This window comes from Athene cunicularia (genome assembly GCF_003259725.1).
Source record: "Athene cunicularia isolate RWA chromosome 4 unlocalized genomic scaffold, athCun1 chr4_part2, whole genome shotgun sequence".
Classification (NCBI taxonomy): Eukaryota; Metazoa; Chordata; class Aves; order Strigiformes; family Strigidae; genus Athene; species Athene cunicularia.
The window spans coordinates 34,739,629-34,767,393 of record NW_020799099.1 but is presented as its reverse complement, the minus strand read 5'-3'; the positions used below and the strand labels follow the sequence as shown (position 1 = coordinate 34,767,393).

At 40.3% G+C, this 27,765-nt stretch overlaps 1 protein-coding gene across 6 annotated transcripts in view; it reads right to left on the bottom strand.

Moving 5' to 3' along the window:
* Positions 1–27,765, bottom strand: part of SLC7A11 (solute carrier family 7 member 11) — a 98,661-nt gene that overhangs the window by 3,926 nt on the left and 66,970 nt on the right. For all 6 annotated transcript variants that reach the window (XM_026848105.1, XM_026848107.1, XM_026848104.1 and 3 more), the window contains 5 exons: positions 10,488–10,611; positions 9,226–9,329; positions 8,628–8,724; positions 5,508–5,657; positions 3,634–3,811 (listed from right to left, as the gene is read on the bottom strand). In XM_026848105.1, the coding sequence (XP_026703906.1) occupies positions 3,634–3,811; positions 5,508–5,657; positions 8,628–8,724; positions 9,226–9,329; positions 10,488–10,611 (653 nt within the window). The remainder of the gene's footprint in view (positions 1–3,633; positions 3,812–5,507; positions 5,658–8,627; positions 8,725–9,225; positions 9,330–10,487; positions 10,612–27,765) is intronic.

Below are 27,765 nucleotides of genomic sequence, written 5' to 3'. Positions count from 1 at the left end.
TTGATTGCAATATAGTCAGGATAAGACAGCATAAGGAGTATTTCCCCTAAAAAATGTTCTGTCTCCAGTCAGTATCTTTATATTTTCTGCTTTGAGCAGTACCTGGAGTTACAGGATCAGTTTCATATTTGTAACAAGACAACTTAACATACCATGACAGTAAAGACATGTCCCCCGACTTGAAACACTAAATTTTCCCTTTCAAGAGGAAAAAAAAAAAAAAAAAAGAAAATAGGTCCCAGGAGACAACCTTTATAAAAAAGCCAGATCAGGCATCTACATAAGCACCACATAAAGCTTGGATGAGGAAAGAAAGCTGTAATTTACTGCATATGTATGAGACCGGACATGAAATCTGCGACAGCAAAATGCGGAGATGATTTCCTGCAGATCCCAATATCACAAACTTGACAAAGAGAAGCAAACCAAGCATATAACACTATGCCCTGAGTGAGGAAGTGTCATCCTCTGGTGTTTGTAAATAACCCTGAAAAAGACATTTTGCTATATAAACAGATCTCTTTTCCAGTATGGGCTCAGTCTATGAAGAAAGCAGGATTCAACTTTTAAGCTCCTTGTAATTCAAGATACTGTAAAGACACAGATGTTTTAAATAAGAGGTCTAAGGTTGGGGTGTCAACTGAGGAAGTCCAAACAGAAGCGTTCTCATGCTGGTGCCACATCCTTTTACACACCGATCTGCTTTGTAGGATTTGCTAGGCTTGACTCTTTTCATTTTCACATTAGTTCTACAAACAGCAAGAAAGCTGAGGTCAAATGAAGCATGTACTAGCTGAAAATTATTTGTCCCAGCACATTTGGTGTTACAGCAAAATTTCTTTGGAAGAGGAGAGGGCAAAATGTTATTCTCCCTGCAAAATACCACCCAGACCCTATTAACCCCACAAAGTGTGAAGTTACCTTTTGTTCAATTCGGTAATTTGGTAAGGAGAATGGGCAATATAAATATCATTAAGGACAGTTCAGACGTACAGAACAAAGACGTTCTGCCTTGGAAAGGATTCTTGGATACCTCATTCTAGGTCTCTGCTACTGTAACCGGCCTGAAACCCCTTTCATAAATGTACTCATCTTTAGGCTAGATCTTTTATCCCACTACTCATCCTGACTGTTCAACACCCTTCTCTGATCCTTACCTATTCTGAATATCCAGTCTAACCTTATGTGGGTCTGGTCTGTACCCACGTGTTTTCACATGAGTGCTGTCCTTTACTTCAATAGCACATGTTCTGTGTAGGGTTTATGAGCAGCAGTCATCTCTCATCTCCAAAGCATGTCTGGGTAGTTAAACAAGTCAAGTTCCCCAACAAGATGACTTTGGAAATGGGTCAAGAGAGTCCCACACAACGCTGGTCATGTGCTGAGCTGCGCAGATGAAGCAGCCTGGGACTAGTCTTGTTAGCACGGTGTACAGACTAACAAGCTTTGACTCCCCATGTGGTACTACACGAGATGTTTTGATGAAGTCTAAGTAGATTGGATCTATCACAATCTCTTTTGTCTAGAAAAATCAGTTATCTTTTCTAAGGAAGTTAGTTAATCTGGCAAAAATTCACCTCTTAAATGAAAATTCCATTTTTTCATGCTGTCCTTCACCTCGTCTGGAATTACTTTTTCATGCCTATGTACACCTAATGCATATTGTTTCAAGGCTAGAATATCAAGCTTGCAGCTACCTAGTGACTTTTCTTTTCTATATCTCACAGAGGTACCTTAAGTGAATTTATCCTCATTCAATGCCTTTGAAAAATGCTCTCAGGCTATACAACAGAACTCCCTTAACACTCACAAAATAATGCCAGTTTAAAGACTCCACACGGAAGGTTTATTGCCTCTTCTGAGGGAAAAACGTAATCTTTCTATTTAACAAGTAAATCTCTACTCTGCTCCACCCCAAAACTGTCAGCATCAGTTTTCTGTCATTACTGTTGTTATTTTGGGAATAATAATTGCAAAGAAAACAAGCTGTTTCATCCACTGACTGGCATCTGCTGCTTTCCCCTCTGAGCCAGTACGCTGTGTCCATCCATAGGTATTACACAGGCACCAGGCCTTCTTTCTAGGATGAAAATTTTGTGTTATCTGAAAAGCTAGAAGATTCACCTTCATTGTCACAGCTGGCAGAAAAACCTTCACATCTACCCAGTCTACCTTAAAGAGAATATTTTTTTCTCTCACCCAAGTAATGTAGTTCAACACTGGCATCCTGTGGCCAGAGAGTCAAGTAACTGTATTCCAAAACCTCTGAGACCACAGAAAATGCCAAAAATCTCCTGGGTTTGATAAGGGAAAATTTCCTAGCTCCTAAATGTCAAGGCTGAGAAATAATAAACAGAAAAAAAACCCAACTATTTAAGAGAATGTCCTTTTGCATACAACTGTTTTCATTTGTACCAGAGCTTTCTACCTATTCCCAGGACATTGCAAATAATTTATAACTTTATGGATATAAAATTAAGACAACCAGAGTGTACTAGCCTTAACTTTCCAGCATGAATTGAGAGGGAAATTCATAGATCCTACAACGTATAGAATATACCTGTGTAACCTATATTTATAGAGACAAAATACATATAAAATGTTATAGTATAACAAGATACATTCTTTTATTGTAAGCAGCTCGTTTTAAATCACCCCTTAAGACCGAAGCACAGAAAACAGTATGTATCTGTGATTCAGCACCTATACAAATAAACTATTTATGGGTTGAGATTTTCTTTTGTAGCAGAAGATATTTTCTTTCAGTTTTGTTTAATAAATTATCTGTCATTCCTCAAATATTTTGCCTATTTTCTTGGTTCATGTTTTGAAAATTTCTTCCATTTAAAAAAAAAAGAATGGGTAGTTTTTATAAATGATACTGACTTCCTTCTAACTGAAATGCTCCAAATAATCCTTCTCCAACACATCAGAACTTCCACAGATGATATCAAAAACTTTCAGAAATGGTATAAAAATGATTCTGAGTGTATTTCAGGTGTGAAATACTACAGCCAAATCACACAGAAGTCGTTTTTAGTGAAGAACAGGAACAATTTCCACAGAGGTGTGTCAGGCACAGTATATTTTGCTATAATTTTGTCAGGAGCCACCGCTAAGGACAATATCCCCATACCAAGCCTGCCTGAGCCTGTCCCATTCTCCTCAGTGGTCCACAGACACATGGTCTCAGAAGGGAGCACCAAGCCCACTCTGCCATCACAACTGTGATGTTTAAGTTTTCAAACTGATTCTCCTAGGACGGTAATTGTTAGTGGCCTCTATTAGTGTAGGCCAACAGCCAGGGGAGGGAGGTGGGTGATTTGAAAGGAATCAGATATCTGTAGGGGAGAGAGGGAGGGAGGGAGGGGAGGAGGGACAGGAGGGAAAGCATCCACTCATTTCAAGTCAATCATTAGCTGAAGAGCAGGCTTGCTGTAAACGTATCTCATTAGTTAGCAGACATTGATTGTAACTGGCAGAGCAGTGCTACAGCATGCGCCGAAAAGGAACTTGCATTGTCATCCCCAGCTCAGAGCGGCTGAGAGGATCGATTGGAAGGATTTCACAACTGGGGAGCCCTGAGAAATTCCCAGAGTCAGCACAAAGGAGAGGAGTCCCACTGGGACTTACCTAGGATCTTTCTGAACCACTTTGGCTTCTTGTCCCATACAATAAAGAGGTAGTAGGCAGGAACTCCCGTCAGGGTTATTGCAAATCCAATCCCTGTATTCACTGGATCAGAGTAAAGTGACAGTGCAACCATGAAAAGGCAGGTGAAGGAAAACAACGCTGGAATAAAGAGAGGCACCTGAAACATAACCACACAAAGAACCATTACTTTACACTGAGCTTGTTATTGAATGACTATGGCGTTTAATGTTCCATGAAGCATAAATTGGATAAAACCCAGCAGTATGGTATAATTCTGGAGAAATATGGTTATCTAGAACTTGTACACAAAATGTTAGTGACTGCAGAAAACAGGCTATGCAGACTGCTATGCAGTGAGTACCACAGAATTCTCTTAATTACACACTAAAACAGTACAGTGTTTTACGTCTCTTAAAACGTAAGGGCTGTAAATAAGTTACACTCTTTCTCTAATCCCCCAGCAGATAAGTAAGCAGCACTAACAGTAAAGATTTCCTCTTTGATAATTGCCTATTAGGAAACATTTTAAAACACAACCAGGAGCTCAAGTCACCTTTTAAAACTATTAAGAACATATTGATTTTCTTCCTAAGGTAAAAATCAAAATCTAGCAGGAAGAGAGCAAATTAAACACCAATTTGACTAGTGATAAAGATATTTGATAGCATTATGCAACTGATAGCTACTGAAAAAGCACTTTCTGACTGTATGACTGATAGCATTATCAGTGGCACTGTTGAAAGTACAAAAAATAACAATTTCAAATTAATTCTCAATTTTCAAAAACAATCACTATGTGAGCACCTCTCTGAAGGGAACGCCTACAGGCTCGGCTTGCGAGATGTTTGGTGTAACAGAGAATTGAAGAATTCCTTGGAGATTATTCTCTTCCTTTCATGCCTTGAAGCATTACTGTTCCTCTTTTGTGCACTGTCAAAGCATTTTTTTTAAATCAAAGCAAAATAGGTTGTGCTGTTGACCTTCTTATTTACAGATATACCTACAAGAATGCAACAGCGCACATTCTTAGTTCTTCACAGAATAGGCTTCTTGGAAATATATAAATAGGGATAGATTCCTCCCTTTTTTTCATGATGGATGTTATCTTTCCAGATACACAATGGAACAACTTACTTTGTAAGACGTTACTTAAAATAAGCAAGAAGAATGGCAGAACCAAGGCCAAAACAGCTACTGTTCAATGGGCCAGCCTGTTAGCATTTTCTTTCTGGGTTCAAAGTAACTGTGTCTGCAAATCCATTGCAGGCCCCAAGTATCGTAATAATAGCACAAACAACTTATCTGCACATCAAATCAGCATATTCTATATTGGATAGGCAATGAAATAAATGTTTAATATTAATGCTTACGCTTGACATGAATTCTGGTTGGAAAATTTTTCAGACCTTTATCAAAGGGGACATTAAAAAGTAGAGGACTGGCTGAAAAGGAGGTTGGCACATGTAACCCCAATATTTGCAATCTGAACCCTCTTTGACTACACAAGACTAGAGGTATTTTCACACAGCTTGCATCACAGTGCCTCAGCACGACAGACAGGCAAAACTGAGCAAACACCTTCACTTTGGCACAGAAGCTTCAGTCACTGGCCCCCAAGCACCGGAGAAGAGGCAAGAATTATCTTTCGGAAGGGAACACAGCTGGCATAGCACTGGGGAGCTTGCAGAAAAACACTTGGACACCCTTCAGTGCAAAAGACTGTTTTCTATTAACTCTGCTTTTCTTGAAAAAGAGGTTAGCTTTCTACATCAGAAAATGTTCCTTTACTGTCTGACTACACAATAGATAGGAAGGAGAAGGATTCATGTAAAACAGTAGAGAGCGGAGGTTACCTTGAAAGGACGAGGCATATCAGGACGTTTATATCTGAGATAAATCAACCCAGCAACTACTAGTCCAATAAAAAGCCACCTGGCAAAACTGAGGAAATTCAGGAGGCTGTAGAGATCCCCATTGAATAACATTATCATTGTGAGAGGATGCTGCAAAAGAAATTCGGAGCGTAAGAGGGATTTAGTGGATTGATCTCTATTATTGTACAGCAGTGATGTCAAATTTTTCCACAGGGACAAGCAGTACAGCCTTTTGCAGAGACACCTGAGGGCCACAGACTTTGGGCCTGCCTTTTTCATGCAATCAGATGTGTGATCAATACCTGTCTGTCCCCTGAGATCATGTTTGATCGATATATATCTGTCCCAGGTGGCCACACGCGATCGATACATATCTATCCCCTATGACCCAGACAAATACACAGGCACCACCAAAATGCTTGAGTATCCCGGGCGCCGTTCTCTCAGGACCTGACAAATATACTAGCCCACTGCAGTTTTTCTTGCTCATCACTGATGCAAAGGCCAAATTAAAATAAATTTTGGTCACATCTGATCATATGAAAATGGAGGTTTCTAGGTGTCTTGTGGAAGGATAAAGTCTTATAGTCCCCCAGGCTGGAACAGGGGAGCTCAGCAGAGAGGGGATGGTAAGGGGTAGATACACAGCATGGGATGCCACCTGGGCACACCCAGTTGCCACCAGCTTGTGTTTGCAGTATGGCTTTCAGGCTTGCAGGGTGTAGATTTATTGCACTTCAGAAATGCAAACGTTTCTAAGCAGAGAGGAGCATTGAGCTGTCACTCAGGTGGCTACTGAACAGCAAGGAGGAAAGGGGACACTAGAATAAATGCATTACTTCATTAAAAAGCTGTTCTGAGATACATCACTTCTGCGAGGCAGGCAAAAGCTTATGTATAAACTAGAGTGTTCCACCTTGGGTTAGATGATTAGCGTAGGCTACAGGGATCTATTTCAGGATAATCTCTGGACAAAAGCAGAGTATTTGTGGCTTGGATCAACTCTGCAGGCAAGTCCATAATTCCCACATGAGACACCTTCTTGCCAGCATTGACACAGTCCTTGTGTTTGGGGATGGGTGAAGTCCCTGGCAGTGACGGCCTCTCTAGGTTTATAACAAGGCAAGAGGTGAAGTCAACTGCAGATGCAGTAAAATGCTGGGCTATATCTTTATGTAAGAAAAACTAATTTGTACTAGTTATCTAAACTCACAGCCTTTTTTTTTTTTCTTAAACAGTGAAGACAGCATGGATTTGAACCAGAAGGATCAATATTTCAAATATGGGTCTCTGGCTTCCAACCTCTAATACCTTACAAAGTGCTTGGTTCTTTACACACAGATATTAAGCAAACTCCTTCTTTGTAAAGGTCAAAGGAAATTTTACCACTGAATTATATTGGGCAAGATTTCTTCTATATAGACTCAGTCCCTAAACATTTAAAATCTCAGTTATAAACATGGCAATTGAAAAAAAGGCAATGAACAGGGAAGGAAAGCTATCAAGGAAAAAAAAAAAAACATGGTTACAATCACATTGCATGATTTCTTGGAGCTGCTACACACACATCTATCAAATACCAAGACATATGTACAGAAACAGATTTTTTAATTCCTAAAAATGCATTTTAATTTAACAAGCCTCAAGACTGAACACGGTCATTTTCTCAGTTTATTCTCAAGAGCTCTTTCCTTTCTTACAGTGTATAGACCTTGGCAGAAGAAATAAAATATGAAAATACTAAAATGCAGACTATTGATGCAGAATATATTCTGAAACTAATATAGTTGAGTAAGGTAAAAAAACCAACCAACCAAAAAAACAAAACAAAACAAAACAAAACAAAACCCAAAACAGTCTCTGAAAGAAAGCCATCTTCATACGAGAATCTGACTTTTTCAAAGGAAATCAATGCACTTGTGTAACAGGACCAGATGCAATAGCAAAAAAATGTCTTTTAGGAAAAAAAAAAAACAAACAAAACAAAACATTTTGTCCATTTCATTCCACAGAAAACAGTCAATGCAGTTTACCTGAAAGGTATGACTATTTCAGCCCAAAGAAGTAAAATGCAAAGGAAATTCTTATGTAAAACGAATTCCATTAAAACTTTTCACCATAATCACATTGTCTAATTTTCAATAGTTGGAAGCCTACGGTTGTATGTACATATATAAAATTCAACACTTCAGGTGGCACTTCAGAAGTGAGCTTATAGGCATCTATAGCAAAAACTGATTTAAATTCCAGTACAAGCATCTGATCTTACTAGCATGGACTCATAGATGTACATGCATCTCCTGCTGCGGCCAGCACTCCCCACAGATGCAGAGGTCTGTCCAGATGCATTACAGTCATTGGTCCCAAAAGAGGGGCTGAACACCCACAGTTATGAAGACAAGTGGAAATCATCTTGGCACTATGCAACTGAGGTTTGAGGTCAGTATTATGACATTTTGTCCTCACATTTTACCATACAAATTAGTCCAGAACGCAAACACATGGCCAACATTTAGTTCTGCTGCTATTTTAGAAGTCAGTAATAGGATTTCCACTATAATACTGGTGTTTTTCCTTAGACAATTCACAGACTGTTGCCCAGGCACACGTTCTCTCATTTTTTAATCACTGCTACACTGCACTGCTGAGGGTTCCCCTTCCATTATCTTAGTACATAATTGTTTGCATTTTTCACTATAAGGTGGTATAATGAGCCTTTAGGGTGCTCCCAGATGCTGGTGTTTAGCTACACTTTCAGTTAAATGAATCCCATTTTTGTTTGTTTGTTTAACTGGATTTTGTTTCTCTGAAAGGGAACTAGCTCATCACTAGCAGGTCCTTCGAAATAAAGGGCAATAAGACATGAATTAGGTTGCAGCAGTAGGCAGTCAAGTGCTACTGACAGGATAGCAAGGAGGAGATGATAGAATAAGAACAACTCCCAAATCTCATTCCTCTCTTTACTGTCCTCTGCCCTGCCCAAAGTCCACATACACATTAATAAATGAGACTCAAGCAGTGCCCAAATTCTGTTCGAATCCTCCAGAGCAAGCCTGTAATATGAATTCTTCTGCAGGAACATTTGTTTGTATGATTTACCAAAACAATGACAGCTGGCAGAGGAGTGTGCTTGCGGACATGAATCATGGAGAGAATTTCCGGAAGGTGACCCTCGCGGGATGCAACGAAGAACATCCTGGTGGGAAATAAATGTGGACAGACTTTAAATGTGCTCATTACTGTGACTAGGCAAAGCGGCTCATGAAAGTCACAGAGCACAGCAGCACTTCTTAGGCTTGTTTGAGGTATTCTGAATGAAAAGACTAGCAGGAGAAGCCCATACACAGAAATCAAAGTAATCTCTGAAGGTGTCCTCTTCTCACCTTACACTATGATTGGTGTTTGGAATTAATTAATATTTTCCCTCCTATTATTTCCCTCCTTCACATGAAACACAACAGCCATTAATTAAGTGCTATGCTCAGAGGGATCCATTTCCAAACCATTCAAAGGGTTTTAAGAATAAGATGCTAAACTCAACAGGAACAAAGTAAGAAAAAGCCCCACACCTGGTAAACATTATAGTCATTTTTCATTTCCTGCTAAAGGAATGAATCCTACTCTCCCTTCCCCTTGCTTCCTTACTTTCAGCGTATACCCCATGTGCCTCACCCAGTGGAGTATAAGCAATGCTCACCTGGAGACCGCAAAAATGCCACCATTCATAGATCCAAAGCAGGAGAGAGCAACAAATACCGGTACAGCTAAAGAGAAGTTTCCCATTAGTCGTTCAGCAAAGGTCTGTTAGAGGAGAGAGAAACATACAATGATTTTTCATAAAACGTTAAAGTAATTTTACACTCTTAACAAATTTTATTTATACCTCTTTTCTGAATCCCTCACTGGAAGTTGTGCTGTGCATTTGTTACCTCTTACTTCATAACACCAAGGCTACCGCAGGTGAGGTCTCTCACCCTTACTCCTAACTGCGTGTGGAAGATTGCCAGTTGAAGCAATGCTGTGAGGGTGGGATCAGGCCCTGATTTATGTCAGTTTAGACCAGTGTGACTCCAAAAAAGAAGACCCATTCTGAGTGGATCAAGGTCTGATCTGCTTACCTAATATTTTTTTTCTGCACCCTTCATTTTACTCAGCTGACGCTACCCAGTGGTATGGTCCATCCATTCACACTTTATTGTTCTAGGTTACCAGAAGAGCCTTAATTTGGAGTTTGAGGCACCACAGGAGACTTGCACAGCTTTCTTCAGAAAAATGTTTTGCTTCTAAATCTCCCATGAGCTACAGAATTTGATCGTTTTTAAAATGCCACGTCAATTGAAATAGCCACAGGCACTGTCACTACTGGAAAGTAAATGGAAATTTTGATTTCCTCATTTTGAGTCAGATACCATAAATATAAAAATCATTGTCATCACCACAATTCAGCAAGAACAATCAAAGCACTATTTCCAAGCCAGGTTGCCTTGCAACTCCTTCCCAAATGAACTCCCGTATTCACAGCAACCCCCTTCCTAAATACTCTGGACGCACCTCGTGCAGACACAGTGTTACTGCTTCTTGCTATAAAAAAAAAAAAAATAGTTCAGAGCTCCCACTTCCACTAATATCTGTGTTTCCTGCTTCCTAGGAGTTTGGCCTACAATTTAACACAATTTTTCAAGCATGTACTTGGCTATGAAATTTAAGTCCTATTGACTTTGTTACATCAGGTAAATAAATACAGTCTAACATTCGTTACAAATGTCATCGATGGCCTTAAGTGCAATCCCACTCATCAGTCAAAAATTTCACCGGGATGCTATTATGGGATATAAAAGAGGAGCCATAGAAAAGCCTGATGGGACATGTCCCCTGATTTTTTTCCCCTGGAAATAAGAATGTATCAACAAACACAACTGCAGCAGGGACATAGCTTTGTATTTTTCTTCTGTAACTTACCACTGCTACAGCTTTTGAAAGCAGCAATTCCCCAGCACTGATTGTAGTGAAATAAGCCACGTTTGTTAACACATAGCCAACTGTGACGATAATCATTGAAATGCATATTGCGAGGGGTATGTTTCTGAAATACACAAGGTAGCTCATTATTTTGCAATCTGGTTGCTATTCCCTGAACATGAAACAAATAACATGAGAAGAAGCCACTAATGATACTGAATGCACATTTGGTGATCCTGCAATATCATAATTAGAAACTACCAGTAAAAAATAACACATCTAAACAAAGCCATCTACACAAAACAAATAGGTTTATAATGAAGAGGTGAGAAACCATTAGAGGGAGGAGTCCTCTGGGGACACCACGAGGTTGTAGTCCCCATGCTTCCCATACAAGAAGTATGGCCCATTTGAGCTGCCTACCCATATCGACTTTCAAGCCGAGCCCAACAGGAAGGCAGCAGGTATCAGTGCTTCCACCAGCAGTAAGGCAGATGACAGATGCAGGTGATCCAGCTCTCTGTCTAGCAGGAAAGCAATCACAGTGGCATCTCCAACATACCTACTGGCACTCAATGACTGCACACCTGGAGGTGGTGTGACATCTTCCCCTGGATGCCAAAACGTCTAGCATGTGAAATTCTGCTTTTTCTTCCTCTGTGCATATATTCCCTTGCACACCTTAACATATCCCAATTATGTCTCTCACTATTCAGTGACACGAGGGCAGAAAATGACACAGAAAATAGGAACAGCACAAATACTACTGAACAGTAGAAAATCCCTGACGCCTTCGCTAAAAGACAGAACAATTGCACACAAATAAATAACACTGAACTTCTATAACATGTCCTCCCAGTCAGCAAAACAGAAAAGCAGAATTATTTCTATTTTAAAGAAGAGACACCGTGTATTTGCCCGAAGCCATGCTGCAGGCAAATGTTCAAGTTAGGAATGAAACCCAGATGCTTCAAGCGTTACTCTAGTCTCTTTACGCTTGATATCATTGCTTGATATCATTGATATCTGTACCGCACCAAGAGGAGACTCAGATCTGAAACCAGTGTTTGGTCCTTTAATTCCAAGGCCAAGAGTTGCAGTTGGAAAGATGCAGTACGTGCGCTCCCTCTGAGAGCTGAGAACTCCTGCTTCATGGCCAGCTCGCTCCAGCTATCTATATTAAGATCGCTTTTGAAGAGATGGAGAGGTTGCCATATTTAGAGAACTTCATTGTGAAGGTCAACCCCTCAGGTGGGAGAAAGGAGAGACGGAACGAGGAATTCTGGTGTACCAGAAGAAACCACAAGCAGAGTCCTAAAGGACTATTGCAATTACCTCAAAGGAAAAGGTGCTTTGAAAACCAACAGAAAGATCCATTATTTTCTGATATTTTTCTCTAAAGAAACACAGCTGGTTTAGGCTGTAAGAATCGTCTTTACTACCAGTCCTTATTTCTCAAAGAAATCCTTGACATCAGTATGCCTGTATAGAGCTGAAAAGAAGCTCACACTGAGACTAAATAAATAAATAAATCAGGACAGTACCGCTGTTGCACATCTTGCCCACCTTAGAAGCCACGGTGTCAAATACTGTCCTTAACCCACACACAGGTAGGTAAGAGGATCGTGCCATATCGCAGCACCAGATCTGGGCAGACATGATGATACTTCCTTAATCCACTGCTACCTCACACACCTGGCCACTGGTGAAGAAGCTGGAAGGAGGGGAGTCAGTTTAGAGGATGTGCTTGTTGATGGAGAAGGCAACAGCAAGGACCAGAGCAAACAGCTCAGAATATAAGCGATGTTACTAACTTAAGTACTGCAGAACTGCATGTTGATAATACATCTCTGCAAAAAATGTTTTTGTAGCTGTTGCCTGATATTTTGCAACCAGCATAGTTAAGCTTCTTACCTGACCTGTGTGTAAATTTAATTCAATCCACTTAGCATCTCATTCAAGGTAGGGATACATGGTTTCAGAGCATCTCAGAGCAGAGATTTTAATTATATCTCCTGCATCACAGATGAATGCTTCAACCACCAAGCTATTGGATAAATCAACATTTACTACAACCTTAACAAAAATGTTTCCAGCCAAAAATAGCAAATTTGAACTATTTTTACAAATACCATTTGTATGACTGAAACCACACTGTTAAACTTAACAAACTATCTTTGTCCATTCTAACATCTGCTTGCTGTATTCTCTTCTAATTTAAATCCCAGTCCAATTTCCTCTCAAACAAAATGGCATTTCAAAACTGAGGGGAAAAATAAATCATGCTTCCAAACATGACCATTTTCTTAACACCGCATGTCCTGCTTTGTTATGCTGAAGAGCACTAACCCCCTTGGATAGTAATACCAACAAAAACAAAACCAAAATCAAAAACTCAGGAGAAGAATAAAACCCAAAAAAACAAGCCAGAGCTAGTCAGCAAGCAGCATTCATTAAAAAGTCCACAGATCATAACTCACGCCTGGAGCAGCACAAAGGGACGCTGTGACTTCTAAGCTCCCGAGTCCTCATCTTCTGAGCGAAGCGAGCACTCAGGTCGTGTTTCCTTTTGTCTCCCGACAGGAGCAGGCCTTCAGAGGGCTGCCGCACGCTCACACACAGCCCCTCCGAGTGCTGCTTATTAGCCACTGCTTTCGGTGACAGATTTAGACAAAAATGAAAGGCCAGTTTCAAGATTTCAGGGACGAGTAATACAGTACGGTTCATTTCTCACTGACACCTCAGTTCAGATTTACACTTGGTCCTCGAATCATCTGAAAGCACAGACAGACAGGTACGAACCATATGTAAAACCTCTAAGTGAGAGTTTTAATCATGCCTTTTCTATCCATCCAATTTAAGAGGCAGTTCCCAATTTGCAACAGGATCCCATTATCAAACTCTCTGCTATGAACGACAGTCACTGCACTGGAATCAAAACTGTAATGCCATTACTAATAAAGATTACCTCCTTTCCTTGGAGGATCACTGTACCAATTTTCTTGTATTTTAGATATTTTCCTAGACTTCTAAATCTTCTCTCCAAATCAGGAAAAAAATCATACCTCAGTTCTGTTCTCTATTAAATTGCCTCTATCGATGCAGATTTCACCTTTTCATTTCTGCATACTATGAATCAAACACAACACAGGGTATTAGCACATCAATAAGCCATGTTTCTGATATAATGCAAATTCACCACTAGCTGTCATACAGCTAGCTGCAAGTTTTCAAGTAGAGGGAGTCAGAAAATTCAAGAAAAAAAATTTTTTCACTTTAAGATTTTGATTTATTGAAGCTAAAACTTCTGATAGGAAAACTGACCATTGTTATGATATTTCTTAGAAGAAAAAAGTCTTAGAACCAGTGTTGTCCAAGAGGTAAAGACCTCAGAAAGGCCAATGGCTTAAAAACCATAGCACTGTGCATGCTGATATGGGAGAGTGCAATATTTCACTTGCTTAAAGCAGGCCCAGGACTTGAACTTGCACTTAAGTGGCTACTGGTTACTGTAGGGCAGTGCTTTCCTTTTGCATTTCACCTCAGAGTGAAACCTCAACAGATTTCAAAATCAGGAAAAATTATTTTCAAATCAGCTGTTTTTCTGAGTAGACCTTGAAGTGCTGATGTTAGCCTCAAGCCTATACAATGATCTGGAAGTGTCTCATGCATTACTGCAAAGACAATATTCAAGCAGGACGTTCCTTGGGTAGAAGGGAAAGCTGCTGCCAGGAAAGTTCTTTTCAATATTCATCTCTTCTCCCAGAACTTTGAAGAAAATAAGTATTAAAAGGAAAAAAAAAAATGAGGAAACCTGAATCAGGAAAATATTGGCAATATAATTAAAAAGTCTTTATATAATCAGATGAAAGACAGTTAGGGTGCCCTCTAAGCATCTGAATGTTGATTAAAATTGAATTGAATCTCCACACATTTTAAGATTTACCCATCCCTAGCTACTGTTCAAAGCCAAATCTTCCCCTTCTGCCCTATATCCAAAGCAATTATAATGAAAAATCACAACAGCTTAAACAAAGAGCACATCTACCTTGTGCTTCCCAGAAAAAGACTAACTGAGGAGTCTACCATCAGAGAAATTCGGCATTAGGAATACAGCTAGCCCATCCTGTGGCTAGATGGGGCTGAAATGCATTGCCAAGCTATACTACATATGGCTTGGCAGCAAATTTCCTCTTTCTAGAGCCTGTTAAGGAGCCTGGAGCTAGGGCACAGGGTTCAGTTAATCAGGATATCCACTGGGTTTTGGATTTGACCTTCAGTGTTGCAGAATCATAGATCTTCTGATAATCTGTTCTGGTACCTCCTACAAATATTTTTGAGGAGAAAAAAAAACAAAAACAAAAACAAAAACAAAAACCAAACGCAGAGCACACCAGAGTGGTAGAAAAAAGGGAAAGAAAGCCAAAGTGAGAACCGCGGGATAAGAACAACAATGTCAATAAATCAGCCAAGGAACATTCCCAGAAGTCTACAGCTCATATCCCAGCTTAATGACAACTTTTATAACAGCAAACAGTAAGCGCTAAGAGCTGTGACCGCTGCGGGCTGTTCTTTCTATGAAACAACAAGCACACAGTCAAATAGGCCCCACCATGTCAGCTGAGTTCACAAGTATGAAACACATTGTCACCACATCCTTTGTTGTGCAGAGGCCATGCCAAAATCGTTTCCTTGCGTCCTTTCAAAGACAGGTTTTACAAATGCTCAGTCTGAGCAACTGTTCTGGAAAAAGCTGCACCAGTGGGACCCAGCCAGGAAACATAAATAAGGTGGTCTATACAAATACATTAATTACTGGTTAGGTGAGATAAGCTACATCTTTACTGTGCTATGGAAATGACGAAAGATATGTTACATTTAAATAAATTAAAAAAAAAAAAATTAAACAAAAGGGGAAAAAAGTAAAAAGAAGGGGAAGAGTCCTAAACATGGTTTCCAGGCAAGGATTTATTTGGTTTTCATGAGCACGAGCCCGTATATGCTATATTTCTTGAGCTGAAAATTTACTACCATGGGAGTTTCAAGATCCTTTCAAAAGTTCCCTTGTGCAATAATTTATTCACCATTTGCAATCTGTTAAGCAATTTTCCAAATGAACTGTTTCTGGATTTTGGCACTGTTAAAAAAAATCTAATCAGTCATTGCACTGTCCATAGGGCCAAAGCTTGGCAGAAGAAGTCACAAGTGCAAAGTTATCCAAATAACCTGACACGAACAAATAACCAAATACAATACAGAAAGCAACAAGAGAGCTCTGGTTATTTAATACTCTCAGGACTTCAGTGCAAGACCAGTAGACGTATAGGCTTGGCTTAGTAAGTGCTGTGTTGCAGAGCTTGATCTATATCTTTTGCCATTCCTGGTTGGTCATTCTGTGAGCTGAGGCAAACCCGAACCCTGAACAGGAAAGCAGTATGTTTTAGTAGAAACTTATTTATCTCTGATGCATGTTTTTCATGTGAAAAGCAGCCTACAAGGCAGCCTGTTACACTGAAGGGATCAAATGTTTCTCACCATGTCAATGTGTGAAACAATTACAATCTCACCCATCTGTTAGGAGAAAAGGAGGATGCAAAACCTAAAAGAAGGCCACCTCCCAGGACAGAATCAAAGCAAGGAATACAGAGGCAAAAAGGATGGGAATCATCACAGCACCCCTCGAATCCTCAGATTTTAAATGCTAATATAGGTCTTGGCAATGACTAACTTTAGCAACAAGCTGTTATTATTTTGTTTACTGTAGCAAAGGTGGTCCTCAGCAGATCACTGGTTCTCCCCCTTCACTGCCTCCCAATATGTTCCAGCCTTATGTTCCAGGCTGGAGCTGCTGTTTGTGGGCTTGCAGCTCAGATACTATCAAATTATGTGACTTCTCTTCATCTTCTTTTGATTGTGATTTTCCAGGGGAGAAATGAAAAAAAGGAAAGACTAGCTATTAATCTACACTCTGATTTATGCCACCACACACACACCACGGATGTTGCTGCTGGAGCAAGCATTAAAGGGCTCCCTTCTCCATTTCGAAGCACTGGTTCTGTACCCCTGACATCTGCAGAGACACAGCAGAACACCACTGGGATAACAGTAAAAAATCAGGCTGCAGTCTAGATTTAAAATCCAACTCACTTTCTATCACCTAGCAAGAGAAGAAAAGGCTTCTGCTTCGCCTAATTACTGGGTTTTTTCCCAGTGTTCAACTTCACTGGTTTGGATTATAATTGGTTACAGTTCATAAAAGGGGTCTTCCAGGACCAACTGACTTTAAATGGTCAAACTGTTACAAGTGCTATGGGAAGTGCAGTTGGTTTGATTAACTTCACAAATGTTTTCAATATCCTTTCCAGTAGGCCTTCCTAAAAAGCAAATCAGCATAAATACTCTCTCAGCTAAAACTTAAGACCTAGAAAGTGACCAGTTGTACAGGGTAACACAGTTCTCCATGACATCTCCCTCTTGGCAATCCCTCCCAGCTGAAGGCCCAAGCAGAAGCACATCTGTCAGCAGCTCTTGAGAGACTGAGGATAATTCTTACGCTCATGAGGTGTTCTGCTTCATTTTAATAGACATTTCAACCTGGCTGTGGTCACATCGTGTACCAAGTCAAGCTGGCAAGCCAGATCTCACCAGAGCGCCATATTCATTTATGTTACGGCCCAAGTCCTAATTTGTCAAGCTAATGCCTTTTATGAAACACCATTCTTTGAAAAGTGGAATGGATTCCTCTGAAACATGGACTACCAGCTAGAGAGTGCTCTCACATTCAAGCAGGATCCTGAATCTTTTTGCATGGAGAGGTTAGCATTCCTGTCATTCCCAAAGAAAACTAAGCCAACACAGCAGATATTAAAGATGACAGCTAAACCCACAAAGGACTTTTGAGGTTACCACACTAAATATTAGTCGCGTCTCTGCTTAGCCATGCAAGTTTCTTATATAGCAAGTGTGTGAGCACTGTTAGGAAGAGGAAAGTGAACACAAGAGGCAGTACACAGAGCTCCTGACACAATATGAAAGGCAAGTAAAACGGGGGTTTAATTTATAAAAACATCTCTTAAAAAAAATTAATGGAACACAGACTTGAAACATAAGATACAAATCATCCCCTGTGACTTCCTAGTCACCTCTTTAATAAACCATTTTCATATGTCCATCAAGTACCAGGATTCAACATCTTCACATTACCTCATTTGGAAATTTATTGTACGAAGCTTATGACTGTTTCCAAGAGACAAAGGAATAATCATACTTGGCTTTTATTTTGCTCTGCAACTTGACCCCAAGTCACAACCCTCCAAGGACCTAAGCTGGCTTTTCTTTTCCATTGTAATAGTTAGGCTTAGCCACCCCTGCACAGAGCTAGGCTTGCCCTGGGAACTCAGGTGTGCTTATTATCGAAGAGTCTAGGAGGCTTAAGTGGAGAACAGTCAGGTGCCTGGAAATGTGGGCAACAGCTGAGCAGGATCTCTAGCAAAGGATCTGCATTTAGCATTTCAGAACCTGAAATGACAATGAAGATGCTTGGATGAAGATGCTTGTTTCTCTAAGGTATTGCAGTAAGGGTGTGGTTTAGGTTGGACATGTAATTAAAACAGTGTCTGCCACCTTCTTTCACTAAAGCTTGCCTTTTAAGAAGCAACATAGTCTAAATTCAGAGGATTCAGATACAAATATATTGTCCCTCCTGGGTTTGATGAATGACTTCCATGTTTCTACCTAACATCAGTGCTTTGTCATCCTCCTTTTATTTCATTTGTGGGAAATTTTCATGTAGTCTAGGAAGTTTGTGACCTTTTTCACCAGAGACACAAAACCTCAGATTCGACTTTTATTGCCTAGCTCCCGTTCAACTAGGAGATGAAGGGAGGACCTCTGCTCTTTCACAAGCTCCAGCATTTTATTTTTGTCCGAGACCTATTTGCTGGAAGTGCTTACAATGCTGCCAGTAGCTTAGATTATGGTGAAAAGCAATAGTAAATCATGGTGCTTGCTTGGAGGCAAGGAAGCCGTAACCACAAACCTGACATGAGGTTGTAAAAACAAAACCCCTGCCTGTACTGAGCTCCTGTATGGAAATGGAGTGGGGTAGAGGCACAACTGAAGGCAGTTTCTCCAAGCTGCCTTATCTAGTCTGATTTCCTCGTAACTGCTTCATACAGACATGTACCTTCACTGCCAGATTTAAATGTGAAAAGGAAGGTGTGATGTAATTGCATATGAAAAGTGGTTTTATATATTACAGGAGACTCTCCTGGGAATTTGAAATTAGTAATTCCCTGAGCACCTGATTTATGAACACCATCTAATTTCCCTGAGCAGAATCACTTTTCATCGGAAAGATGAAGCCTCCTGAAGTTCCTCGCAGACTTACAAGCAGGCAGAGCTGCCATCCTGCACAGCCACTTTCCCATGAAGCACAAAGACAGCAGTCGGCAGAGCGCAGGCAGTGGTTGGGTGGGAATATTTAGCAGTATAAACAAGGGAACATGAGGTGGGAAATGAGTAGACCAAGCCTCATAGCTCGGAAACCTAAGCCAGCAGGCAGCAGCTACCACATAACAATAATGTCATGGCCAGGGAAATAGATTATGGTGTTTGCAAAAGGAATCTCACTAAAACCCATGCTGGCTGCCACAGCACCCTTCCCAGGCTGCCGCAGGTACCTGAGCATTTGCAGGCATCAGGGTTGGGGTAGAAGCAGAGCCCTGCCTTGATCTTTATGTATTTCTATTGTCTATACTGAGGACATATGTTTCTGATTTATGGCACAGCGAATGGCAAAGCGACACTTTGAGAAATGCAAGGGAACAGGCTGGCGAGGCTGCTATCATTCCCAAAATGAGCCACTCAGGTTCAGAACCAGGGAACAAACAGTCTGAATACAAACCACCTCACTCAGCTCTGGCGGAGGGTACAGAAGGGAATGCCAGCACCCCCTTGGCCCTGCAGCTCAACTTTTTAGGAAGCATCGATGGTAGCATATTAACGACTCCTTATGGTAACGGGGGAAGACAAATGCTTAGGTGCAGAGAGGGATGGAAGGAGGACTCTGTGTGCATGTGTGTGTGTGTGCGCGTGTGTGTGTGTGTGCATAAAAGGAGTCAGATTTCTTTTCATACTTGTTAAATTCCTTGACGTTTAATTTTGATCAGGAGAATTTCCACAGTGCCAAGGATCATAAAGGAACAATTTGCTGCTGTATGTTACCATTGATATTTTGGCATGAATGAAAATTATACCATTCGGTGATGAAAAGAGCAGCCACTTGTAATAAGGAGCACCATGGAAACTGAAATATCATTTACCAAGAAAGGTTTTTCTTCTGAAGGAATTAAAAATGAGAAAAATGGTAACTGCGGGTGTCTTGAAGCATTAGCATTTTAAAAGATATAAAAGGGTTTAAATTAAATTAAAAGGAAATGTCTTAACAATACTGCACTGCAATGAAGGGGATTGTCCAGCAGATAAAGTTTTCTCTGCAGAAAGCAAGGAAATGAGGCTCTTGCTAAGGACAGCCTAGCAGACTGGCTACAGATGTGGGACAGCCCATATAGCACACAAACAGTTCTGTAAGAAATTACTAAGTTCTGACACAGAAGAGAAATCAAAAAAAACTCCGTGAGCTGAAATACGCCTTTGTAGCATGCAATAACTGGAGGCGCTTGAATGATGTTCAAATGGGAATATCAACTTTTTCCATTTGAAGGTAATAACCTTCAGTGCTTTGAGAAAAGAAATATCAGCAAGCTGAAATCCTCTCTTGCTAAAACTTCATAATACTTGAACTACAATCACATGCATAGGAGAAGAGCATACCCTTTTTATCTTTTCTGTAAGGAGTGATGAAGTGATGTCATGAAGAGAAATATTTAAAAAATCCTCAAAATCACCAGTAAGGCTAGATTTTAATTTTTCTGTGTCCAAGATGAGAAATCTTAAACATAACCCTTAGAAATTTAGCACTGAAACCATTCTGCAAATGAAGTTCCTTCCAGTTTGGATAGTGACATTAGCCAGAATTATTAATGTTTTTCCATAATCTTAGACAGTATGGTCAATGAGAAGTAGGATTTTAAGGCTTTAAGACTCATCTTTGCAATCGTACACTGTTTGTTCAGTGTACCCTCTGTCAATATGCTTACTCTTCTGTGCAAAAAATCTTAAAATGAAAGTGATAATGATGGTTTATACAGAACTTACTGCACTGTCTCTTCTTCTGACTCAAAATAAAGCTTCTGACTCAAAATAAAGCTTCTGACTCAAAACAAAAAACATGTACTGGTGCCATCAAAAAGTCCTACATCCTCACACTCCATAACACCCTGTCCTGTACCAGCTTCCCTGACATCTGCACCTGAAAGTAAGCCTGGAGAAAACAAAGTCTCTGTGAAACAGGACTAATTTATGTGTTAGTTTAGCAAAAGTGCTTGCAAGGCTTGTTGCAGTACCCAAAATAAGCACAAAGCAGATGTCAGGACTTAGGCCACTGTGGGGGAAATTATTTTGTTCAGAGCAGAAAAAAAATGTCATTCATTACACTCCAGGGTAGTTCCTCTAGGAAAGCATCCTGACTCTGACAGTGGTCAACACCATATCCGCGTGGCCTATAGTTTGGACCTACTTGTGTCTGGGATAGCCTACAGCTAAGAAAAAGACTCTTCTCGTGGCCTTCACAAGCACCAAGCAAGAATCCTAAAGTGATTCTGTTTATTTTTCACATCTATAGAAATACTTTGTCCTTAGACCCACAAGAAGATCATCCTCTAATGAAGCTTTGCCCAAGGAAAAGGAATTTCATGGTCTTCTATGCTCTTTGTGGATAAATCTTTACTTTTATCTAGTTTGGCTTAGCAGCTGCTTTTTTTTCTGTAAAAAACAGATATGAAAAAATAGAAGTGCCTGTCATTCCTCCACTGTAGGATGAAACTAATTCTTCTTTTCTCTAAAATAACTCTACACAGAAGTTAAACCTCTTGTCATACTTCTTGTCATACTAGAGTGCTCTTATTCTCCATCCATTCTCATGATCTGTGGAGAAGGTCTCTCCACTGCTGTTAGATCTTTTCAAATGATGATATCAAAACTACTCTTCTAATGGACATTTCATTCTGCCATACTCCAAAGAATTAAATACTGTTATTATGTAGTTTTTTTTTTTTTTTTTTTTTTTCAATAAACAAAACATAATGACAAGGTGAAAATGCAAATAACAGTACTTGCACAACAACAAGTGTTACAAGTGAATGAGGATTGACATAATAGACCACAGCAGTGCAACTTGTAAAATGCAGGCTTCACAGCTCCTCTGAAGCCATTATAATCTTATATAAATCCTCTTAGTTTACAGTTCATGGATATAGGCTCTACTGTAATTTAAATGATTGAAAACCCTTATGGGTTGTTAGTTAACAATATTCTATTCTTAAGTAAAATATCGCTGTCACCATGTTTTTAAAATTCCAATATAGTCACAGCCAAATATCAAAGTATAAGCTACACTGTAAGCGATCCGCTTCCAGAACATCAGCACACCCATAAAACAGCTACCATGTAGGGAAGGGGTGAGAAGGGCAACAGGAAGCTGAGTGCTCGCTGGGCAAGAAGAGCCTGCAGCCTCCTCTGATGGAAAGTCTGTGATCACACAGAAAGGGATATGCTCATTTACAGGAAAGATGCACAAAGCCAAATTGGCTCTTTTCGATACGACTACTACATAGCTTAAATACAAGTCAGCAATTTCACTACTCATTAAAGCTGAACAATCAAATAAGACAACCCCATTGAATGTCTCATCCAAAAAGACTGTGTCAAAGTTAAGTAAGTTTTTCTGCTGGCTGAACCAAGTGCTATATATTCCTCTTCTTGTATATGATAATACCACTGCTATTGATATTTTAACCATGTTGTTCTAAAGGATAAGTACTCCTGATGATATTGCATGTGTTAATAACTGTTTATGCAGTTATAAAACCCCAATCTGATGCACACGAGTACAATAAAGAACATACTACCCTTGCAATTTTATTAGTCCATTCCTTTATTTGTGTTTTATTCTCCCATTTTGGACTTTATACCAGTTAAAAATGCTATCTCACTTTCTCTGTCAGTTAGTTGCTGGCATCAGCCTAGAGTTTTAGATGATGCTCTAATAAAAGGTCACTGTTAATGGCATGTAGGGTGCTGCTACTGCTTCTGGTATAACACCATGCTCATCTAACACTGGTTTAACACTCTGCACTTTGTCATTTTTGAGGCTCAGCATTAAAAGGAGCAAAAGGGGCACAAAGAAGCTCATCCTCTTCTGCAGCCAGAAAAGGATGTACCACTGTACAGAACAGAACAACACACTATGAATTAAGCAAGCAATGTCTACCACGTATAAACTACCTGTAGGTAGTGGGTGTTGGCTTGCTTTCACAAATAACAGGAAAAATGGCTGTGAGACTTCCCTTTTTTCTATATGCAGGATGTACATGACAGTACCCATGAGCAAAGACTGCTCTACATCTGTGCAATCTCATAATTTCTTGGCTTCTGCCAGTGAGATTTCAGTGCTCTTTGAAACCCAGATTTAAATCTCGGACCAAAACCTTAAGGCTAGTTCTCAGAATCACCTCTCCCATGGCTAATGCCATTGGTAAATAAGGAAACAAAGGCACCACCGTCAGAGGAAACCAGGTTTCTCTTTTAAAGGGGGAAAGGGAAAACCTGTGAGAGGTTTGCCCACACTGCAGAACAGCATCAACACCAAAAGTTGTACAAACCACCCATGCTTTCTTTCACCAAGAGTATATCCCCCACAAGGGCCCAAGGTGATAAATGTGGAGTCTGTGGGGGAGCCACAGTGAGCGTGCCCTGTATCAAAAGGCAGGCTCTGAACCACCTCACGCAGATATGCACTTTCTCACCTTAACCAGGTGTTAGCCCAGAGCATGGTCTGATAGCAGTTATCAGGGTTTTCAGGCATTGTGTTAGCATACAAAGAGGAAATGCATCACAGTTAACTGAAAAAGTGCTTCTCATGCCAGTAATTTTTACATAAACAAAATGTCTGCTGATTTGGCCAAGTATGTTTGGTGTGAAGGACTCAGAGTCCTGGCTAACATTGTAAGTGCATAGATACAGCTTTATCTGATCCCTACTTGGACAATTTTAATTTTTTTTTTTCCCCATCTGGTTATAACTGATCTGGTGAGTTCCCTCACATTTCTATCTCCCATTAAGGCACTGCTGTTTCACCTCTTTTCTGGTAAATTCAGTCAGGCCACCTGCTTACAAACCACAAAAAAAAAAATAAAATAAAAAAAAAAAAATAAATAAAATGTCTAATAAGAGCCTGGGACCTTCACTGCAGCCAAGAGAAGAACTAGCTTAGCCCTGAGAGATCCATGATCTCTCCAGTAAAATACTGTATGTTTTACAGCTCTGGACCTTTAGCAGTACATCAGTCTTGCGAGAGATTTTTATTCCTGCAATGAATATTCTGCTGAGCAGCCTGGGGTTCCCATAAAAAGGATACTGTCACTCCTCTGTACAGGTACTGCTATGTCCCTCAGTGCAAGAGAAATAGATGTTAAAATAGTCTCACATGTATTTCAGGTGGTGAAAATGAAGGAAAAGGCAAGGCAGTGGAAACTTCGAAGGTTAGAGTGTTTCATTGTTACATTGCATTAGCCTGCTCCTAAAGCAGATTAAGGTTTTGCCAACCACCACGGGACACCGTGAATAAACATTTGTTTTACTTCCTTAGCAAGGCTGATTCATAGTTAACAATTCACATAAACAAACAGAAAAGAAAAAAGAAAAAAAAAAATGAAAGCAAACGAGCAAACACACCTTGCAGTCAGCGGGTTATCACATCAGCAAGCGAACTGAGCCACAAGGTCTGGAAAGGAGTGACCTGCTCTGTCGTGATGCGATGCTGCGCAACGTAAACTAAAGAGCCACTGCAGAGACAGCCGGGGCAGCCACCACCCAAAGCTGAAGCCAGCATGCTGGTTTATCACATCCTTACTCCTCAGAGCCACCAAAGCTCTGTGAAACTCTGAGCCAAAGGTGCTGCAAGACTCTCCGCAACAGCCAGCCGGCTCCCACAAACCTGCGGGGTGCTTGGCAGCCTGGGGAGACACCTCCACTGCCTTGGGGGAGGAGGGAGGGCAGGAAGGTCCAGCTGAGTCCCCTGAACTTTGCTTCCTCAAAAGAGGTACCACGGGCTTGGCAGAGGATGGGAAACCTGATTGAGGGTTTGCCTCTGAAGTGTCCACTTCCACATAGATGTTTGCCTCTTCCATGTACGCTCCAGGCAATAACCTCACCTGTACCCACTGTGACACCTTACAGTGCTAAACAGACAAAGGCAGTCACTTGTAAAAATCAAAATGTTGAAATATTCTCATCCCCTGTAGAAGAGATAAACCCAGACTCTCTTTTCTCCACTGCTCTTGGATCAGAAAAAATAAAGCTCTGCATGACAGCAGCCCACGCACCTGCGTGTCCACTCATCCCACTGGTCAGCCCGCAGGAACCTCTCCCCTCCTTCAATGGGAGCCTGCCCAGATGGTGCATTTTCAGAACTACATGTATTCTTCAAAAAGTTTCAAGTGTTTCCAGAATTCTAAGAGATTTCATTCAGTGATTTTCATTTCAAGTTGGGCCTTTTATCTTAAACCACAGAGTCTACGTAAACAGAAAGAAACATATCAAAGCAATGGCTTCTGAAGTATTGCCTTAATGTAGACGCTGCCTTGATGGGGAGACCATCACTCAGGAAGCCTGCTCTCCCAACCTGCCTTACCCTCCTCCCTCCTAACAGCACGCACAGGAACAGAACCACTACTAACCCTGCATCATGGCATATAGCAGTGCGGCATTATGGCCTCCGCATTTGCAATTTATATTTTCCACTCTCTTTTCCCTTCCATCTTCCAGCTATGTTTGCTGAATATCTTTGATTTTTCAGGTAGCTGATTACCTTCCTGATTTCTGTACTCACATCTTTGCAATATCTTTATTACATTCTTGAGACATAAAAGGAATGGGAATCAGATTCTATGTCAGACAATCTGGAGAAAAAGAATAGTGATGGCACTATTAATTTCAATGCACATACCCACAGCTAAAACCCAGGCTCAGCAATAGTGATCTGGCCTGGCATTTAAAGCATTTCTTTTTGTTCTTTCATTTTTCCACTCACTCACTCTTCCTTAAACATCCATGCTAGGCATATAAGCTAATTTTGACTCTGTATGAAATAATAAATCATACTACAAAAATCAAATAGAACAGATAGAAAAAGACAACTACCTTTTTTTTTTTTTCTTTTTAGTATGCCCTCAAAGCTTAGGTATGAAATCTGTATTTCCTAGCCCTGAATATTTCTACAGCCATCAGATCAACTTTTGTGTGGGTAGGAGCATTTTATACAAGGAATATAAATGTTAGAACAGGCAATTCTATAAGTGACCTTGCCTTCCTTCATTCAGTAGTGAATTATTAGTCTTCTCAACTGTAATTTTATAAGACATCCTTATTGTTTTAGTTAATGATTAAGGTACATCATTGAAACCTTTACAAATGCTATAGATTACATCAGTCTCTTTTCTAACTTACACATATTGACTGACATATTAGTTTAAACCCTGTCACAGTAGCTCTTCACTTCAGTCAATTTCTAAACAGAACATCACTTTTCTTTTTTTTTTTTTCTTTTTTTTTTTACATTAAAATAGAAAGATAATGAAGTGGAAGTAGGTGATAGAAAGACTGGAAGTCAGCTGAACCAATTCAAATGCTAAATTGGTGTTTAGAAAGCAGCTGCCAATGACAAAGATATTGGTGCCTGAAAACTGCACCTGAGGATCATCTCTCTCTGGTGGTGTGGAATTTCACCACAGGACTCGGCACTGATACGAGCACCAAAAAACATGGGGTGGGGAAAAATAAAAAGAAACTGCACAAGGGAAAAGGAAAAATAAGTCATAACATAAGTTGAATGTGTGTCACGTACACGTTTCTGAGCATTACAGATTGTGATAGAACCCATTAGATCAGTCCCTAACTAAACACGTAAGGAAAACATGCAACCTCTGGAAAGCAGTACACACAGCAGCCACCTCCGACTGTCTGCAGAAGTAAGGAAGAGGAATAGTGCCTAGTGAAATCTGCAGCCTTTTTGTTATCCCTGCTGCTGAAGCCTTTGCTCTCTGTGATCCCTATTCCAGATGACAGGTGAATTCATCCAGTGAGTCATCCTCCCAGACCCTCTGCTGTCTGCATATATTGCTCTGGTGAATTCAAAGCACCGCTCAGACACAAAGTGCATGTGTCAAAGACAAGGCAGGGGATTCAGATTTGCAGAGTGTCTTTCTGCATACATCTGGATCACTCCAGACTCAAACTGCATGGCACACCATGTTTTCCAGCTGTGCTCTCTGTTTCCTCGCTTACAACACAGCATTGCTGTTGAGGAGGACCCACTGCACCGGTGGAGCAAGGAACATCCAGGTGTGATAAACAAAATTTGCATTCAGCAGCCTAAAAGAGGGGAAAATAAGATCTAAAGGACTGAATCTGCATCCCCAGTTAATTATGAGATATTAGATACAGTAGCTAATGTGTTAGAACTCTCAAAAATTCCAGAGTCAAAGAAAAATCTGTGCTACAAGAGTACAGGATAATCCAGATTATCAAATCCAAAAATCCAGTTCAATGTAATTGAAGTTTAAATAAAAAAAATAAAACAGCTACTTGGATTTTAATTCAGGTTAGCAATTTCAATTCCGTCCTGACCTTTCCCCCGTTTTAACTCAAGCTGCTAACAGAGTTAGTTGCAGCCCTTGAAACATTTGCATGTCTCACATGTGGCTCACTTAACAGCATCCATCCTGGGCAGAACCAACAGATTGTCAATGTTAAGGCATTTACAGCATGTCTTGCAGGGGGTGGGATGGAGAGGGAAGAAAGAAAGAAAAGCTGGAGCTAGAAATCAGCTGGACCTACCACAGCATCTGCTGCTCCAGCATGGACTTTTCCTTCAAGATCCTCTTACTTGAGACACTAAAAGTTCCACTCATTGACATGCAGGACAGTGCAGCAGCAAACCCAGTATGTCCTGAAGGAAGTCTGGTGCTTTTTATAAAAGCTTCTGATTCCTTATTGATTTACCAGCATCCAAATTAGGAATTAGGAGGCATTGCCAGAAAACCTGACTGCAGTACTGCTATGTCTAAGTTGAGATCATAGCTGGCCAAAGAGCATTTTC